The sequence below is a fragment of the Pelodiscus sinensis genome, chromosome 1 (genome assembly GCF_049634645.1).
Source record: "Pelodiscus sinensis isolate JC-2024 chromosome 1, ASM4963464v1, whole genome shotgun sequence".
Lineage (NCBI taxonomy): Eukaryota > Metazoa > Chordata > Testudines > Trionychidae > Pelodiscus > Pelodiscus sinensis.
Window position 1 is genome coordinate 224,358,997 of NC_134711.1, and position 19,319 is coordinate 224,378,315.

Here is a 19,319-nt window from a genome sequence, read left to right on the forward strand (position 1 = left end):
GGATCCACATAGCTTCCAAATGGCTATGCATGTATAATCATTTGTTAAAGGGAGGCTGCTAGAGGAAAAGTTAGGAGCCTTTAATAAAAGTGATAATATAAAAGTAAAAGCCTAAAATTGTGGCATCTGTTCATCATTGCTGAGTCATTCTCTGCTATCAATTTCTATGAAAAATTTCCACTGACTTCAATGAAAGTTCTGTACACAGTCTGATGGCAGGATTTAGCATACTGTATTCATTCTCTGAAAAAGCCTGAAGAAGGAAAAATGATAAATAAATGAAAAGCTCTTTGTATGTTTAATGAAATAAAGGCTCGCTATTAAATAATTGCTTTGGCATCTGTTATTTTGGGTATTCTTTAACACATGATTACAAATGTTTATAAGTTTATTTATATCTCACTTTTACAAGATGTACATTCATATCATGTGATTCAACATAATACACTCTGGAACCAGAAACCAACATGTCTGATGAATTCATGTAGGAGCATGCTGACATAACCAAAACCTAAAAAAGGTTTCTTCCACAATAATAGAGGGGTACAAACTTTAAGACCAGTTGGTTTTGAAGAGTTTTTCATTTTAGCAATCCCTGAAATGTCTGTAAACTCAGACACGCTATGTATACATAACCAAAACAATGCAATGGTAATGTAAATCATTCTGGCTGCTCATAATTTTGCAAAAGCAACAGGTTTAAACAATATAAAAATAAATGCAAAGCATTGTCAAATTTACACTCAACATAATTAAAATATTACAGGCTTAGAAATTTCCAAACAAAACAATAAATAAAACATCCATATACACCAATACAAAAAAACCAGAAATGCCTGTCTTGATGTAACTAATACGTACCATAAGCCTAGATTCATGAAAATATTGCCTTTCAATAAATAGTTTCAGCTTCAAAGTTTGATATTTCCTATATTCTTGAACTGATTTTAATTAAATATCAAATTGTAATAAAATGAGTATGAACTGCATCAAGTTTTAAGCTTTACTGAAAATCAGCAAATTCTTAGGCTGATTTTTAGTAAATTAGGCACCTGCTGATAATGTAAAACTTATCCAACTGATACACAATATTCAAGGGACGTTAGACATTGTATCTCTTTTGAAGAATGACTCAAGCACTGAAGTCCAGGCTCTGTCACTGACCTTGCTAAAGAGGCCAAGTGGCAAAAAATAACTGGTATAATATGAGCTGCTGGATTGTGTCCATGTGACCTAGGTCATAGCTTTGAAGGAGGGAGGCACCATTTTACCAACAGGATAAATCACAAAGTGAAAGGTTAAATTTTCTTCCTGGTACTTGTAACTCCCATTAAAACCGAGCAGTGGTTCAACTGAAAGGGTATTTATTGGTATAGCATACACGGCTTCTTTTTTATTTTCTCCAAAGAATATCAGGCCCTAGTTGATTCCACCACCTCCTTCTGCAACCACTGTGTGTTTTCAAGGTACTGAATCAGAAGTTCTACCAAATCACTACATTACCACTGCCATTTTGAGTCATGTCAGCAATGGGAATTACAGAGAGAAAAATGCAATGTAAAGGATTACAAGGCTACTTACAGAAGAGGAGTGAGCATGTCACTGTCTGCATCAACCATCAACAAACAAGATCTCCAGCCACATGGACTATGACACTTTACAGAGCTGAAGATTGTTAGTGATTACAAGGATATTGGAGGTTATAAAAAAATAAGTATGTTTATTCAGAAATGTGTAATATTTTTTTCTACATTTGTGTAAAATTTGCTCAGAAAGAAACGGGAAAAGGGGATCCTGCCACTGCCCTTTTAATAATATCTCCATAAGCTGAAACTATCTATAAAAAAAAATACACAAAGCTTTTGCCTAGCATAATTAACAGAGTAGAATGCATATGTAATTTCTTCTGCCTCCCCTCCCCCCATCTATATTTATCCTTATTATTGCCTCTTGAGAGCTTCAGATTTCCATACGACTGTGTGTACTAAAGTATTTGAATCAATGACCCCAATGTGTCAACTCAAAATCATGGTGCAAGAGTATTATTTTATTACTTCATGGGTAATTTAGAAATAAAAAAGAGTTAGAACAACTATGTGAAAGAGTGACATCAGGCCTCTAGTCTGTTAAATTGTTAATAGCTGAGACTGGGAGACAAGGTATTCTAGTGAATACTATGAACTTCTGAGTGCTAATCATATTTCTGTCACAAACTAGAGATCTGGGGTAAATTCCTGGTTCCACTGAAGTCATTGGCAAAACTCCCTGGGCATATCTATACTACGGAGAATACTGACCATCCAGAGGTTGATCTTCTAGCATTTGATTTAGGGGGTCTAGTGTAGATCTCCAAATAGAACGCCAAGGGCAGCCTCCCTCCCCTCAGCATTGTGTACTCTGCATTCTTCAAGGAGTAAGGGAAGCCAGTGGGCGTGTGTGCTCCCTTAAGCCTCCCACAGTGTAGATGCTGCAGCGGCTCAGCTTAAGGTAAGTCGAATCCAGCTATGCATTTTGTATAGTTGGATGTCATACCTTAAGCATGTAGACCAGGCCCCATTGGCTGAAGGGACTTCAGATTGGGTGGTAGCTTCATAGTCTCAGGAAAACAACTTAAGGTTTCATTATCACCGATAATCATGTTGAATATTACCTTTGGGACCACTCATCGAGTAAAGTACTAGACTATAAACTCTTTGGCATGGTAGCTGTTGTTATCGGATCGTATGGTGCTTAGCACAGTGGAGTTCCATTCCTGATTGTGGCTTGTAACTGCTACCACAATGCAAATACAATACTAGTATTCAACAGGATTATGGATGATACACTCGGGTCTTTAATTTCTATGCTTTAATTTCTTCCTCTGTTAAATGGGGATAACTCTTACCAACTTCGTAAAGGGCAAAGATTCATTAATAAAGTTGTTTACAGAGTGCATTGCATATAAAAAGGTATTACATGAGTGTTAACAAAACAAGATATTTCTATATGTATGGCCCTACTCGGCCAAAAAATCTGATCTCATTGGCTTCTTTCTTGACTTTCCCAAGTCAATAAAAACTGAATCATGGACTCAGGTTGTTATTCAAATTGATACAAATACTTAAGCATATTCTGACAGTTAAAAAAAAATCTGTAGCTGAGGTTCATCTTTTGATTACAAAGGAACTGTGTGTGATTAATTGGGCCCTGTTTTGAATTTTTACATACTTGTTTCCAGGTCAAATTATTTTCAAAATAACAAGCTCAACTTTTGAGGAAGACCTTTGCAGGTAGCCAGTGGGGCTACATCTAGACTGAGGCAGTTTTTTGGAAGAGAAATTAAAATGGAGTGCTCATTTGCAAATCTCGCGCTCTCATTTGCATATTCTCTTCCGATCCTTTTTGCGGAAGAGGTTTTTGCGATAAAAAGCCCTATGTAGATGGGGCCATTTGTCAGAAAAAAACCATTTTCCACAAGATCCTGAAAACCTCATTTTTTGAGGAATAAGGGATCTTGCACCAAAAAAAAAATTTCCGACAAATGGCCCCCTCTACACAGAGCTTTTTATCGCAAAAACCTCTTCCGCAAAAAGGATCAGAAGAGAATATGCAAATGAGAGCACAAGATTTGCAAATGAGCGCGTCATTTGCATTTCCTCTTCTGAAAAACTACCACAGTCTAGACGTAGCCTAAACGAAGACCCATGCCAAGAGAATTCCGACCAATGCACATTGATCTCTGGAAAGCTCTCATTTCTGAGAAAGGGACATGATACAAAGATTAATGTGGCCACTGATGTCCCATAAATGAGGCTCATGCTATCTGTGAAATTAATTCAATAAAGATAATCTTAAAGCTTTACTAAATATCTCGGAACCTTAAGTGCCTTACCTTCAATCACTTACCTGTTGAAGACGTTCACAATAAAAAGAAAAAAAGAACAAAGCACAATGATGAAGATAGAAAAGAGATGTAGGGCCAGATCCCCACTGGGTACATTTACACAGCAGGGTTAAAGTCAAATTAAGCTACTCATTTTTAGCTATGTCAATTGCATAGCTAAAGTCGAAATAGCTTAATTTGGCTTTTGTCACTGCCTACACACAGCAGGAAGTCAAAGAAAGAACACTCCTTCGACTTCCCTTACTCCTCAGGAAATGAGGGTTATCATGAGTCGGAGTAAGAAATCCTTCTGCTCAACATTATTTCAAAATAAAGGCTTGTAGTATAGACACGCATTATGCTACTGTGTATAAGTACCCACTATATGTTGATCAGGGCAGCTCCATGGAGGTTAACAGAGACACATTGATTTACACTCACTGAGGATTTGGCCCTTACAAGTGCTAGCAGAAGAAAGAGTTCTTTCCAGGCCAAGAAGAAAGAAGAGAAGGCCAGCCATATGCCCCCATCCAAAGCTGGACCCAGTGAGCCTTTTGGACCAAGTGTACTATTCTACTTTGGAAATAAGAAAAGCAGAAGCAGTTTTGGCAGCAACATCCTCATTCCCTTGTTAGGATTGCATCTGTATGTGCTGTGCTGAATGAAATGCTGGATTAGTGTATAGATACAATGAGACATCCTGCCTTTTTCCCTCCTCCTCCTGCCAGGACGATCTAAAGTTCCTACTTGAAATCCTGCTGAACTAGTAGCTGCTGCCACTTGCCTTCCATTCTCCAGTGCAGAGTTTAGATATATCCAAACTAGCCACTGAGAGGACTTACATGTCTTAAGAAACTAGTCGAGTTTTCAGCGACACAAAACTAAAAACAAAAACAAAACAAAAGAGAGAGAGAGAGTAACACAGACCCAGACCACTTTGTAGTTACCGAGGGTTTGTTTTCATGTATTTATGGTATAAATAAAAGAAAAATTGCTGGAATAAATTACAAAGAGGAGACACCTGACTGGCATATGGAAGTTCTTACTCTGCTGGTATCCAGGATAACAGCAAAGGTTTACTTTTTAGTAGGCAATTCTTATCCAAGTGTGCATATTTTATGTAATACGCTTCAAGAAGTGCAGGCGAGCAGGCAACTTCATTTCTAAGATGGTTGAAGGCACTCAAGGACCAATCCTGCAGCCACTCCTCATTTGAGAAGTTTCTCTGAAGTCAATGGAACTGTCTGAGGGTGAAATTCACTCCTGCACAGAAGTGTAAAGCACAGCTGATGGACCATGCAAAATAGGGCTTAAATGAACAGAAGCAGTGCATAAGCTTGTGCTATCCCTCTGCACCAGGATGAGTTTCTATCCAAGTGAGCAAAGGCTGCAGGACTGAGCCTTTAGCTATTAGCATTATGCAACACAGCACCCCAAAGTATTGTGGGTAGCCAATATAACTGCTTATTCATTTCAATTTAGTGGCTCCTTATGGCAATATTCCCTGTTTGTATGTTTTAAATGATGGAGTTGCTATGGGGAGAGTGTTTATTATTTTAGGTGTAAAATGTGATAATTGACAATATTTGAAAGAAGACTAAACTTTATCTAGAAGGTATACAATTTATATTTATTACTATAAATAAAGTTTATACCTTCCAGATAAAGTTTGCTCTTAGTTCCAATTTTGTTAATTGCCTGTGTTTATTCTCCATATCCCTCTATGATGGTTAATGCTATATTAACATTGCCGCCTTGGTTTAAAGAGATATTAGGCTTTCACAAAGACGTAGGAAAGACAAGTAAAATTTATCAGATCAAACATTTCCAAAATATAACCACTTTTCACATAATAAATAGGTGGGAAATGGCAGCACTTTGACAAATTTCAGAAAATGTGCTTGTCAAAAAATACCAAAATTGGGGGGAAATGCAAATGTCTCAAATTGAAAAGACGCAATGCATTACTTTTTGCCCTGTGGAAATATCTGGGTTTGATAAATATCACAAAAGCCAAAACTAGTAATGGATTGCTAGATGATAAATACAACTTGAGAAAAAACAAGCTTACTGGCAATAGTATTGAGAGAATAAACTTCCATCAATGCAGGCCTCAATAACAAAGGCAAAAAAAATGAGCTATCTTGTTAGAAGTAGACAAGAGCAGTATTTGTTCTCACAATCAAACTCACAACATAATAAATTGATTAGAAGAGAATTACAAAGCAAATGAGAACATGGGGGTTAGTTAACCTAGACACTTTGTTAATATAATTTCAAGGGACTTTCCCCCGTTTAGACTCTCTGTGCTGCTTAGACAACTTTGTTCTGGTGTGTACATAACCCGTAAAAAGAAAAATTGGCAAACACTGAACTTGTCCACCTCAACAAAACATTTACTTGTTTTTGTGTGTGTTTGTTTTGATTTACTTAAAATGATTGCAAAAAATGTCATACAGGCTTTTCATCTTACTTCTCAGAAATATGGCACATTGACTTGACTAGAAATCATAGCATTTGTCTTTTTCCATACGTGATACATATATTTTTATCCATTCCTAGAAAACTTAGACTGTCATTTTGGCACTAAACTGCAATGTATCCAGTCTGAGCATAAAGGACTTAAATTATGGTTCTTGAAGAACTGATTATTAACAGAATAAGAATGTACGGCTATTTTTAATCTATAATATTTACAGTATTGCACTTTACTGCACTTAATTGCATTTCACTAGAAGTAATGCTGCATCAGTATTATGCCTTAAAACCATATGTCCATCTTTGTTGTGCGAGTCATTCTTCCTATATCCTGTAAAACAGAAAGATTTCAATTAAAAAATCCTGACATTAGGGAGAAAAAAAATCAGAAAGTTGACCTGCTCCTATGGCACAATGCATCTGAAGTTCACGTGATTCTGGGTAAAGCAGAATTGTTCCCAACATTCAAGTCACCACTCCTGGCTAGTAAATTCTAGTCTGTTTCTCTAGTTTTTTCTTCTTCTTTCCAAAAGACTTTCAGCCAGTAGAGAGACACTTTTTGTTGTTGTTATTGCTGCTTTTTTTTCTGAAAATAAAAAAGAAACCTGCCTTGCCTCAAATCTGAAATTCCACATATAAATTCAAACCAGTTCTGCAGCAGCAGCTCCTCAACGATGGAAGATATTCATGGCAGTGAAATAATACTGTTGGCAACAAAGAAATGTCATCTTTAATGGAGACCAGCCCCACGGATTTTTTTTTAATTATTATTTGTGTTTGTTTTGTTTCGATCAGAGAGGTTACCATCTTCAAAATGTGCTTCGTTACACACATGCACATGGTCGCAAAACTGACAGCAGCCGATGACCTCACGCTGATGTGAATCGCTTTGGCCAGGATCAAAAATCCAACTGTCCCACTGTTCGCAGATTAGGATAATTTAAAGATTTTGTTCCCCACCTAGGTTATCCTCCGGAAAGTCTTTGCTGTTGCGTGTGTGTGTGTGTGGCTGTGTGCGTGTAATCGGATGACTCTTCACTCAGATTCGGGATGGGCTCGCCCTAGCAGTGCATCTGGGGAGCAGTTTTAACTAGGGAGCGCTAGGGTGCCTGGAAACTACAAAAGGAGGGGAGGCCGCTGGACCCCCTCCGTCTTCACAGGAGCCGGAGCGGATGCGAAGGCTCGGAGCGCGAAGGGGCAGCCAAAACTGGGGGGTGGGAGGCTGTAGCGATCGTCTTTACGAGTCCTTGCAAAAGCCAGCGAGCCTGGCTCCCCCACCCCCAGCCGGCCTAGGGAGAGTCCCGTCGGGGCGGTGCGGAGGGGGAAGCGGGAGTCCTGGCCGCACTCACCCCCCCGGGCGGACAGTGTCAGAGCCCCAGCGCCTCGGCATGTTTCCTGGCCTTAAGCCGCAGGTCGGCGATGCTGGAGTTTTTGCTGTTGCTCTTGGCAGCCGCGGCTACCACCGCGGCGGCGGAGGCGGACTCGGCCAAAGAGGCGATGGGGAGTCCGAAGGGCGGCGGGGGGAACATCAGGTAGGGCGCGTGGGCCGCCAGGTGCGGGTGGAGGTGCGGGTGGGCGTGGGCCACGCCTTCCAGCTGCAGCTGCGCTTGGACCTGGGGAAGCGGAGAGAGGGGAGCCGGGTGAGAAGGGGCGGGGGCCAGCCACGCCCGGCGGGTCACAAGCTGCCCTCCCCCTGGGGGCATCCTCCGCGGGGGCGGAAGAGCAGCCTCCCCGCGCCCGGCAGCCTGCCCCCCGAGCCAGCGGGGCGCGCCTCCTGCGCCGTGCCCTGACCACCTGGCGCCCCCTCGCTTCCCCGTGTAGCTGCAGCTCACGCGAGCCCCGGCCCACCCCTCCGGCCTCGCTGTCAGGCGATGCCCCTTTGGCCGCTCCGCAAGGGGGCGCTCGGGGGCAAGAAGGCGCAGAGCGGGCTCCCTGGGCGGCTCTCGCAGCTGTGCAGGTGGCTGCGTTTGCAAGGGAAGGCCCAGCGCTGCAGGTGGGCCAGGAGTCCCCGAGGTAGCCCTTCCCACGCAGCCGGCGCGGGGAGCGGGAGGCGCGGGTTTGATTTGCACACGAACTGCAGAGGTGAACGAGAACCGACTGGTTGATATTAAGCAGCCCGCTCAGCGCTTCTCCGGGGAGAATAGAGGCGTATTTAGGCCGCCTTCTATTTACCAAGGTGAGCTGAGCACGCCTGGGCGCCAACAAGCGCTAAATGGCTTTTTTTTTTTCCTAGGGATGTTTATTTATAACTTTCTAAAAACTCTTTAACCTGGTAAATAGGGGGCGAGTGTTTACTCTGGAGCATTTTAGGCCTCCCCCCAACACCCTGGATTGACAGAGTCTCGGGTGTGGGTGTTCTCCCCCACGGGTACATGTTTTTCAAAAATCAATACCCTTAATCGATCCCTTCCACATATTTTCTATTTTGGGAGCGGATTCCCCGAATCGGTTACGTAGGGCACGACCTGGAGATTCCACATACTGTAACTTGCATGATTCAGTGATCTCAGGGCGGGCTCGCCTCTCTCCTTCCAGACGCCATTGCAACTCCACTGACTTCAATAGGATGGAGCCTACTGTATCTCTGTCTGCACAGAGCGAAGGGGAACGCTTTCTTTTCCCCGACACCTCGCCCAAAGTCTTGTCCCGTCCTCAGGTGCGAAGAGTCTGGGTGAGAACACGAGCTCTGTGCTGCCTACTCCAGCCAGCCCTTGGTAGTGTGAGAGGTGGATGTTGCCACTCACCTATACTCTGCCGGGGCGGGGGGGGGGGGGGGGAGGCGTGCAATTAGGTGTCTACACGCCTCACTACCAGGATCTAGCGAAGCTCCCCTGGCATGGCGTCCAACTGGCCTCCACCTCCAGGGGGGCACCGGGAGCAAAAGCCAGAGCGCTCCCTCCACCGTGCCCAGGTTTCACTAGTGTTGGACGCCCCCCGGAGCAGTTTGGGTTCCTGGACTCTCCGTGCTGGAGTCGGATTTGCGGGGACTAGGCCAGCTCCGTGCGAGTCACCTTCCCTGCGTGGAGGCTGGAGGAACGGACAGCTCCTACCAGGGAGGCTTGTCTGGGCCAGCCAGCCGGCTGCTGCACAATGCACCGGTTTCATCCGTCCAAGGGCTGCCCGCGCCAGCAGCGGCCCAGATCCGGATTAGGAAGAATTCCTCGCCCCCTCCTCACACACACACGCACCCCTTCCCTTCCTTGTGCCCTGCGCTCTGTCCGCATCAGGGGACAACAAGGGACCAGTGCTGGGCACTTGCCAACCCTTCCCTCTGCTAATGCGACACAGGAGACCCAAGCCTCCGGGAGGAGGGTTTGGCTTGGCTGCTCACTCCTTCATTTGCACATCGGGGTTCCCACAAGGCCAGAACACAGCAGGAAAGGAGGCCAGACCTACAGCCGCCTTCCTCTGCCTGAGCCATCGGCCCGAGCCGTGGAGGGGAAAGGAGGGGGGTGTTTGGAAAGAGGCCCCTTCTGAAGTTTTACAGCGTGCTTTTAATACGTGCCAACTTCGCTATAAATGGCACTTGTAAACGTGTCCCACTTCCTCCTGTGGCGGTGAAAGGGTAGCAGAGGAGGAGGGCGGGCAAGGGCTCCAGGCACTGGGGCAGGCGTTTAATGGGAAGCAAAACGAACTACCTGCTGGAAAGGCATCCTCAGGGCTCCCATATTCACATAAGGGGCCACTCGGCAGGCGTCTAAATGGCTGGCAGTTCCCAGGATCACCCCTGCACGGAGAGACAAGGCAGGGTCAGCCCCGTGGGTGGCACCGGGCATCCCCCCCCCCCCCTCACCTCCATCCCCTCCCTGAATCTGGGCTCCCGGACCCACCTTTGTGCATCTGATTCTCCTGCTTTCGGCACTTCGCTCTCCTGTTCTGGAACCAGACCTGCAACAAGGGAACACAAGGCGGGGAAGGGAAGACACGCGGCTGCTGAGAAACGAGACTAGCAAGCGGAGGCCAAGCTGTTCGTGTAACTTTTAATGATGTGCGTAAAATAAACGCACGCGGCTGCAAGAGGAACGGCTGAGTGGCCACTGCACGTTGTGCGAGTGATTATGGCTCTCACAGTCCTGTTAGGGTGGCTTAAGGTACATTGGGCCCACACAGAACCAGCCACATTCGTTCTGCTCCTTTTGGGAGAGGAGGGGGACCAGTGTTTGAGCCTGGCCAGCTGAATAGAAGTTAACGTAAAATCTCTACGATCCTGAAAGCAAACACTTCGGAACCGTGTCCCTCTTCCTAAACCCACGTCCCCCTGCATTCTCCAGGGTTGCAGGATTCGAGACTTCCACTCCCTTGTGCCACCCATAGAGGGTGAGCAGTTGCGATTGCTAAAGCAAATACCAGAACACAGGCTCTCCCTTCTTGATGGAGCTGTCAGTCTTTTCCTCGTCCGATTGAAGCCAAACCGGTAACATTTTACACTTTGTCTAACTTCAGTGCTCGATTTCTAGCCCATAAAATCTGTTACCAATTGGATTATCTCTTCCAATCCAAAACTTCACTTTTATGGGTTTTGAGAGATTTTAAGGTTTCACATAAAATCATAAATCCAGACTTGAGCAAATGGACGGAATTATTCCCTATTACATTCACTTTTTTATTTTTTTTAAATGCTCCTGCTGACGTTTTAATGTTCTTACTTCCAGATAATAACAGGAGCTTTCCAAATTTGGATTGAAATGAATTATTTATGCTGCCACCGGGAAAATACCTATAAGCCAATAATACTCGTCTAATTATAGTAATTATAACAGTTAAACAAATACAAACATCCAGTTGCCATTGCTTCTCTTTGGCTTCTGTTTGAGAATATTTCAAATGTTTGAGTTTATTGTTTCCTCTCCCTTCTCAAATGGCTAGTTTAATAAAGTGAGTTGATTCTCAAACACACAGCCGCAAAATGTTTTGCCCAATTTTATTCTTCGACAAAACTTAGCAAACGTGGACAAACATCGACTTGCGGTGCTGATAAAATCTTATAGCTAAGTAAACACCTCCAACCTTTGATGTTCTTACACTTGCCAAGTGATCATACGGTTAATTAATACTAACTGCACTTCCTACATCAAATTTTCCCTTCAAGCTTTCTTCAATTGCCTTAATGATGGTCATTTACAATAGAGTAATTAGTGCACAAAAAGGCTTCCAAAGGCATTAATTACCCACGGCACCTCAGTGATTGTCTTAAGTAGGAATTCACCTTCTCTGCTCTGGAGCACAGTTCTTACTGCTCAGGGTCGCCACATGATCGCATGTATAATGCCGAGCACTCGCCATCCAAGCAAACCCCGAGCTGTATAACAATTTGGGTCTGACTGAAAACTGCAGCCTGAATTTTTGAAAAGCACGCCCTTTCCATGTGTTAATAAAAGATCTGCCTTTCAAACTCAGGCCAGCTGGGCTTCGTGTGAGTGTCACTTGTGCTTTCTTGAACTACAGACTGGACTGTAATTTTCAAATACAAAATATCCCCGTAATAAACATTTAAACGTCTGTGTCCCAAGCTGCTGCAATTTCGGGTGAGGACCTTTACAGCAGCGACCGTAGTGTACTAAGTACGGCTGTGGCATGAAATCTGCCTGTCTTTTTTTTTTTTGGCAAAGCAGTTTAAATCGTCAGGAGGAATTTGAGCAGCGTGCGTGTAAACAACTTCTCCCGCAAATCAGAATATCCTTCAAACGAAAATTATATTTAAATCTGTAAAACGAAGTGCCCTTTCCCTTCAGCTATGAAAAAATAAGGTTAAGAGGAATAAAAGTGATGAATTAGCCACTGCGTTAAGCGATAATAAATCAGGCTTGGTGTGGTTCACGATCAATTCCAATTAGTCATGAATATGCTAAGTAAAGCACAGTACACTGTTTTAGACAGTTATTTCTTCATTAAGGATCACTCAGTGATTTCTTTCACAAATGCTCTAATCTGATTTCCTTTTGATTTCCATTAGAGACAGTGAATAATGACATTTAATTTAGCCCTGCACCATAAACCCAAAGATATTTGTTGTAATTGAATTACTGCCTGCTCCTCACTATGGTCTCATAACTTTCAATTATAACCCTGACAGCTGGGTGATATGAGTTTCCAGTACAACACTAAAAATAAAAGGTTAATAAGGACTAGCTACCATAGGAACTTCAATTTATTTACAGCAAATTTCCACACTAAATTGAAACTATATCCTTGAACAACAAGGGACAGGCGGTGCAGACAGGGATTAGAGAACAGTTCTGAAAGCATATCCTTCCTTTTTCTCCTTTTTTCCCTGCTCCCTCTTTTTAATTGTAGGGAGTCCTCTATTTTTCCTAATTAGTGATCTTATCTAAATGCTTTCTATTCTTATTTTTCTTCTTTCCATGACTACTACCAGTCTTTTATCATGCAGTCCTCTTTTTAAAAAGAAAGAAATAGAATTGTCTTGCTTATCATTTCCACTCGAATAATTTTCAATTTTTATATTTTATTTTTCGTGTAGTATTTCAAGATCTACCACCTCTCGAAACACCAATTTTCCTGTAACTATGAACATCCTGTTAAGGTGCTGCTACTCAGTAATAAACTACTTGAAAGAAAGAGTGCAGAATTCAATTACAAGTAATTTATTTTTATAGAAACAGTACATCAAGGCTCTAGAAAGATATTACAGAGACAAAGCAACAAGATCTGGGAAGATGACATAAGATCTGATGTCCCCTTCAGCAAAAGTTTAATCTTTTCATTAATTTATATGGTACAGTTAGATCAATCTTCCGAGAGAATGTAGTCCACCATCCCTTTCACCCACTGGAATAGTCCCCTAGAAGTCTTCCTTTTTAAGGCATCTGGGCCACACTATAAGGGTCCCTTTCCAGTTCGTTTTATACAGAAAGGCCCCATAGCTGAGATAAACTGGCTACCCTATTTATTTCGGGTCAGGCCTCAAGGAGGCACTTATTTAAAGCTAAATAGCCACTTACTCAAATAAGTAGTGAAAGGATAGATACATAGATTCCTCCTCTTTGCTTCCCAAAGGCTAGACCTTTATAATATTTTAGGGGGGGGGGGACAACAAAAAGAATCCTGCTGCCAGCTGAAGCCTAGGGTGTATATATTTCTTTGCTTGCACTCCTGCGTAGAAAGCCACAGGTTGATCTTATTAATTCTTTCTCACATGACATCTGCTTTTGGAATGGATTCCCTATTTATTGCCCTTTTCCACCCGCCTTGGCTATTAAGGAGAAAGTTAAAATATTTTTTTAAAAATCGATTCGAAGACACAATGCGCAATTCTGCTAGGTTTTGATTGCAATATTTTGGTGGCGATGGCTAAGGATTATGAGGCTTTTAAAAAGGCCGGGGGGGGGGGCAGGGAAATATACCAGATGGGATGCAATGAATTCATATGCTTGCTATGCCAGTCAGACGGGAGCACCCTTCCTCCCGGCTCTAGATAATCCAGTCCCAAAGCACCGAAATCGTCCCCCTTTATCCATGACTATTGTTTTCTGATATTTTAAATACGTCCCCATAAAAGGAGAGCGAGGCGAGGGAGAAAGATTGGGGATTAAGGGGAAACATTATTGGGTGATCAGGTGAGTTTGCCAAAGCAAATCATTACGTTATTAATTAGATCATTGCTAAAAACCTGCCAATTAATGGCAGCAATGGAGGGTTTTCAGGAATATATTGAGCAGAACAAGCACACCGGAAATACACACAGCTTCCCATCATACGTGTCGTTTCTGCTTTCACCTCCCCTGCTTTGCATGAGGGCCCTGTGCTAGAATCCACTGGCGCTCAGCAACTGAGGGGAAGGACATTTCCAGGCAGGAAGAGAGTGCAAAAGTCTTTCTCTTACCTGAACTCTAGCTTCGGAGAGCCCCAGCCTCTGGCTTAGTTCCTCCCTCATGAAGGCATCTGGATAGTGAGTCTCGTCAAAAAGTCTTTCCAGCTCATTCAGCTGCTCTAGCGTGAAATTGGTTCTGCTTCTCCTCTGCTTGAGCTTGGTCTGTCCATCCTCGTCCTCTGACTTCACGTCTTCTCTTTTCTCTTTGCACTCGTAGATCCCTGCCGGGGGGGGGGGGGGGAGACACAAACCTTTGCTTGAATATCTCACAAAAGTTTCTTGGCACAGGAGACCTCTTTCGCTTTGCCTGTCCCCGTCCCCACACTGAACCTAAACTAGAGGCAAGTGTCATTCAGCAGAATACTCCCAGGCTGTCACGCACCGAATTCGTGCTGAGGGAGGCGGAGAAGGGAGGGCAGTTTTTAATGTCTTGATAGAGAAATGGTTATTATGTATCCCCATCCCATGGGGAATGAGAGTGGCAACGTACATCTTCTAGCCCTAGTGACACCCTCCCACCCAACCAGAGCAGCAGTCAGCAATCGATTGGAAGAGAAAGCAGTCCCCCATCACACAGCCATGACAGGGCTCTTACCCCAGCGGACGGCAGTGGAAGTTATGCCTGAGTAAAAGCCGCAGCATCGGGTCCCAAACGGATCGCTGCCCCATAGGGGAATGCTGCGAAATATTGAATCCCTGGGTCGCACCACCGCTGGTTTTAAATAGCAGGTGGGTCTGAGCCGCCGTTATACGAAAGGCATCTTTGAGAGAGAAAGCAGCAGCTCGGTTTTGTTAGGTTAGCTGGCACATTTCGGGAGGGGAAGTCTTTAAAAACAAGTCACTAACTAGTACGCGTCCTCCGCTGGTAACTGCAGTTTCCGAAGGGTCGCAGAGGAATATTGGGCTAACATTCCGCCAACACTATAGAGCCAGTGAGGGGTGGGTGGCACGGGGGACTCTGTTGCTGACTTCTTTATACTGCTGTGCAGGGCAGTGCCCGCTGCTATTGGGGGAAGGCAAAACATTTGCGTGACAAGAGACATTTCCCATTGTCTAGTTACACTGGCCTGAGACACTTCGCCCCAAAACTCTAAGCTTTTGTCCAATCTTCCTGTGTCGCTGGAAGAATCTGGCCTTGTTACATCGGAGGGGGGAAGCTGGCCCTCCTAGCTCATCAAGGAATAACTCCCCAGCCCTCCACTGTCCTCCTTGTGGGGGAAATAACTAGAAAAGAAAGTGCCATGGTGCGTTTCTAAACTGACAATGATACACATGGAGATTTACACCGAGGAGGGGGAGAAACAGCAAAATACGGTGTGTGGTTTTTTTCCTGGCTTGTTTTTGAAGAGGGACTTAGAGCCAAATCCCTTTTTTAAATCGTAATAGTGAAAATGACCAAAAGCCTTGGATCGGAGGGTGTCTATTTTCATCGCTTGTTGCAGCCCACGACAAACCCGATTACACAGCCTCTTCGGCCACGAAAAGATTCGCTAGATTTGTGGATAGCCGCTCTATGCAAGGAGTCCCGGCAAGTTCTTTAAACTCGCCCCCCCCCCTGTTGTTTCTTTTGTTGTGATCCACCTCACAGAAATCATGTTGAATTAAAATCTTTTCCCCCACAAAATATATGGCAACTACACGGAAATGCAGTTGGAATGAAGGGCGAGGGATGTGCCAATGGAAGTCCAAGGGGAAACAGGCACCGGACCCAAACTGTTTGATTTCAGTTCTGAACTTCAAACTACAGCAGTTCCAATCAATTTACTGCCCCCACCTCACAGACTGATGTTCGGTTCTTTGCTACTTTCGCCTCTGCCTGTTCTTTGCCTACACAGACTTGTGGACCCCATTCCGAATTGTAATGTGTATGATTTTCATGAAGCCGTGTTTATATAAGCTATTTCTATTCAATGGATAAATAAAGATGATCCATGTAAAAAAATAGTCTCGCGTCTTGCCAAGCGTGCCCACACAGTATGTAAAATACTAAATGGTGCTATCGGTGGGATTGGAATAGCACATTGAAATCAGTAAAATTTGACTGAACCCTTACCTGAATTGAAGCTGTCACAAGCGCCTGATCTTGCCCAACTCCGCCCTCTCACCTCCACCCCACCTCTCTATGCCTAGACTGATTAAATTAGATAAACACACAGTCTAAAATGTGCATACGCAGAACCAAAAAGGGAGTTTAGAACAATATCCAGGTTTCATTTTAATAAGACGTCCTCGGTGGATAATTTCTCTAAAAGGTGTCCATGCTTTGTAATCTTGATCATTAGCAACAAAAATACCCAAGAGCTAAGTGAAATATACTTCTGCAGAAATACAGGCCCCGAGAACACGTTAACACTTTTTTTTAAAAAAAATAAGAATTATTCTAAGGATTATTCTATGTGGGTTTTGACTGTGAATTCAAGTGTCCTCCAGTCAGCGTTTCATTAAACAGTTTTTGAAAAAGAGTTTAGGAGGTGGGTTGTTGTTCACAATCCTATTAAACGATTTTGATGCTCAAAATCTCGGCAGGTGTAACCTCGTAGCTCCCTAAACAGGCCGACCTGTCCAGTTTGCCCGGAGATACTTTCTCTGCTTTTTTCTCCCTCTCTCCCGTTGTGATTCTCCCTTTCCCTGCATGCGGGAAGCCCTAATGTTTAAAATGCGATCGCATCTAGGAACGTAGAGGTAAAACTAGTTGGTCAAAGGTGAGATTGCCAGACAGGACTGAATGCCCCTGAACCTGCTGGTAGCATGTGTGGATACAGGGCTTGGAATGTCTCTCTCTGTCTCTACGATTATCTGCCCCTGAGAGTGCCTACATGGCTATGCCGCTTTCTGACTTCTCACTGCGCACATAGAGTCGAAAGCAACCTACTGTCTGATCTGTGTTCTGAAATACAAAAGTGTCCAAAGGCAGCGCCTTAAGGTCCAGCTTTCTCCCAGAAGAAGCAGCATCCTGATGGCCCGGAAACAGGAAGAACATGTCTTCTGATACATTAGAACTCCCTGGACAAGATTTCCTTCTTTTCCTACACATGGAACTTCTCCCCCGGATAGAGCATTGTTACGGCCCCTCGACTCTGCTCGGTCTCAGATTTAAATGGGGGGGGGGGGCTCTGGCTACCCTAAAGTGACTACTTCACCTTGTTAAACCGAATCGCTCTCGCTCTCTCTACCGGCGCGCGCGCACACACAAAAGGCATGAAACTGAGGCGCGTGGGCTCTCATCGGGACGCCGCGGTTTCAATGAATTGAGTTTTCACCCCTCGTTTAGGGCGATCGGCAAAGCTGAAGGGCCGCCGTGCGGGAAGAGGGAGAGGAGGGCTGAGTGGAGCCGGCTTTGCAAGAAGGGGCTGCCGCCTGCACTTTGCGCTTACCTTCCGAAGTCCTGCCCGTGCTGAACTCTTTCAGTTTGTCCTTGTCACTCTCTACGTGGTCTTTGAAAAGATGCACCGGGCAATGGTTGCTGCTCTCAGTAATGTCCTGCAGGTTAGTGTCCGAGTTTCCAAGCTCCCTGGATCGAGCCAACCCACTCTCCAAAACTTCCCTGTACGTGATAGTCTCCTTCTTGTTGCTGCTGCTACTACTGCTGCTGCTCTCTTTGCTTTTCTGGTCAAAAGATTTGGATACAAAAGCTGTAAGTTCTTCCATGACTGCCCGGTGATCTTATCCACAGAGATCCACTTGTTTTCAGTAGGAGATCTGGCCGTCCTCTGCACGCTTTTTTTGCACGTAGAAGATGGGCTGTATAGGGTTAGATCACTCCTGCTGTTATTTATGCCTTTCAATTTGAGATCACACTATTTATACATGGCTACCTCAGCCCAACCCCCAGCTTTCCCTGTCTCCAGCAATTACTGCCTGCTCCATAGTCGCAGGCGGACTCCTAGCAGCTATCTCCCCCACCTCAGTCCAGCAATTGGCTTTCTTTTCATTTCATCACTGTTTGGCGTCTTTGCACCTTGATTTAGGGAGGCACAAGCAAGAGACAGAGAGAAATAAAAGGGGGGAAAGAGAAAACACAAAAACAGGTATCTGCATTCTGTAAATGGGTTGCAGAAATGAAAGTCAAGGAAGACTTTATTGATTGTAAGGACATCTTAAGCTTGCCAACACTGTGAGTAAAAACGGACCTAGCTAATCAAATAAATCTGTTCGTGCAATTAAATGTATAGATATCAACGGGAAAAAGAGAATGATCGTTCAATAAAAAAGGTAATTTAATAAAAGCTGGGTATGTGCATTTGCTATAATCATTTATGTTTCTACCTGATGACGATTTTCTGTTTTAATTAAAAATTGTCAAATTATTCAATGAGCAAAAATGTTGGTTTAAAGTGCTGTCTGTAGATGCGAAAACCATTTATTGCAGCGAAGCCGATTGTTGTAAACCTCTGAGGTCCTTATCAGTTGTTGACTATTGGTGTAGGCACCTCCAGCTGCGTGTAAACATTACAGAGGATCTGTTTTTCTTGCTAATGCTATTATGTCGCCCGAAGATGGTGTCCGGGAAATTTAAGATCTAAAAATGTCTAATTTTTGCCTAATGCAATCCTGCCTTTGTGCGTGGTATTGGAGGGGGGGTTGTTAGCTGGAGTGGCCCTGTTTGTACACATCAATCAGAATATTGGATTTGTCTACATTTTGAAAGCCAAACGACTATTGTCATATGTAAGATGGAGCTGTCATTAATTTTTTCCATCTTATTCACGGTGGACGGTAATTTTTTTGTTGTGCCCCGTGTCATAATTGCCTCCCTGTAAGTTGGAATAACTGCCTGAATGTAAGGTCCAGATAATAGCAGTGACATTTCGAACTGCTCTTTGCACAATTCGATCTGAAGATAAAGCTGATCTGCCTCCCGCTTCCCCTTTGGACCTAACACAAAGGATTTGGCATTTGGGGGGATTTTTTTTTTAGTTTCCACTGGCGTTCATTTTGCATCTTCTTGTGTCAGGTCCTCATCGCGAGCATTAGATAATCAAACCACATCCCCTTGCCCACCCTCTGCTCTGGATTTTGCGTGACTCGGGGACCATTATTTCCATCCCAGGAAAGCGTGCGATTGCTCTGAAAATTAACAGACCATTAAAACAATACAAATGTGTTTAATTAATCCAGGGGTGCCCCTCCCCACTTCCCCCGACACCG

General features: G+C 44.0%; 1 protein-coding gene across 2 annotated transcripts; it reads right to left on the reverse strand.

Annotated features, from left to right (window-relative positions):
- Positions 1–206: 206 nt before the first annotated feature.
- Positions 207–18,027, reverse strand: SHOX (SHOX homeobox). Of its 2 annotated transcripts, none has more exons than XM_006135848.4 (5): positions 17,546–18,027; positions 14,184–14,392; positions 10,171–10,228; positions 9,976–10,067; positions 207–7,953 (listed from the first exon to the last, which is right to left on the reverse strand). In XM_006135848.4, the coding sequence occupies exons 1-5, from the start codon at positions 17,817–17,819 to the stop codon at positions 7,708–7,710; spliced, it is 879 nt and encodes a 292-aa protein (XP_006135910.1). In that variant the 5' UTR covers positions 17,820–18,027; the 3' UTR covers positions 207–7,707. The 2 variants fall into 2 exon arrangements, with proteins under 2 accessions (XP_006135910.1, XP_006135911.1); XM_006135849.4 differs by having other exon boundaries at positions 9,979–10,067; positions 17,546–18,025.
- Between the last annotated feature and the right edge of the window lie 1,292 nt (positions 18,028–19,319).

Coding starts and splice junctions, on each gene's coding strand:
- SHOX (XM_006135848.4), bottom strand. CDS start 17,819: ATGGAAGAACTTACAGCTTTTGTATCCAAATCTTTTGACCAGAAAAGC. Junction 10,229..14,183: donor TCTCCGAAGCTAGAGTTCAG/GTAAGAGAAAGA, acceptor CCCTTGTTGCAG/GTCTGGTTCCAGAACAGGAG. Junction 10,068..10,170: donor GGAGAATCAGATGCACAAAG/GTGGGTCCGGGA, acceptor CTCTCCGTGCAG/GGGTGATCCTGGGAACTGCC.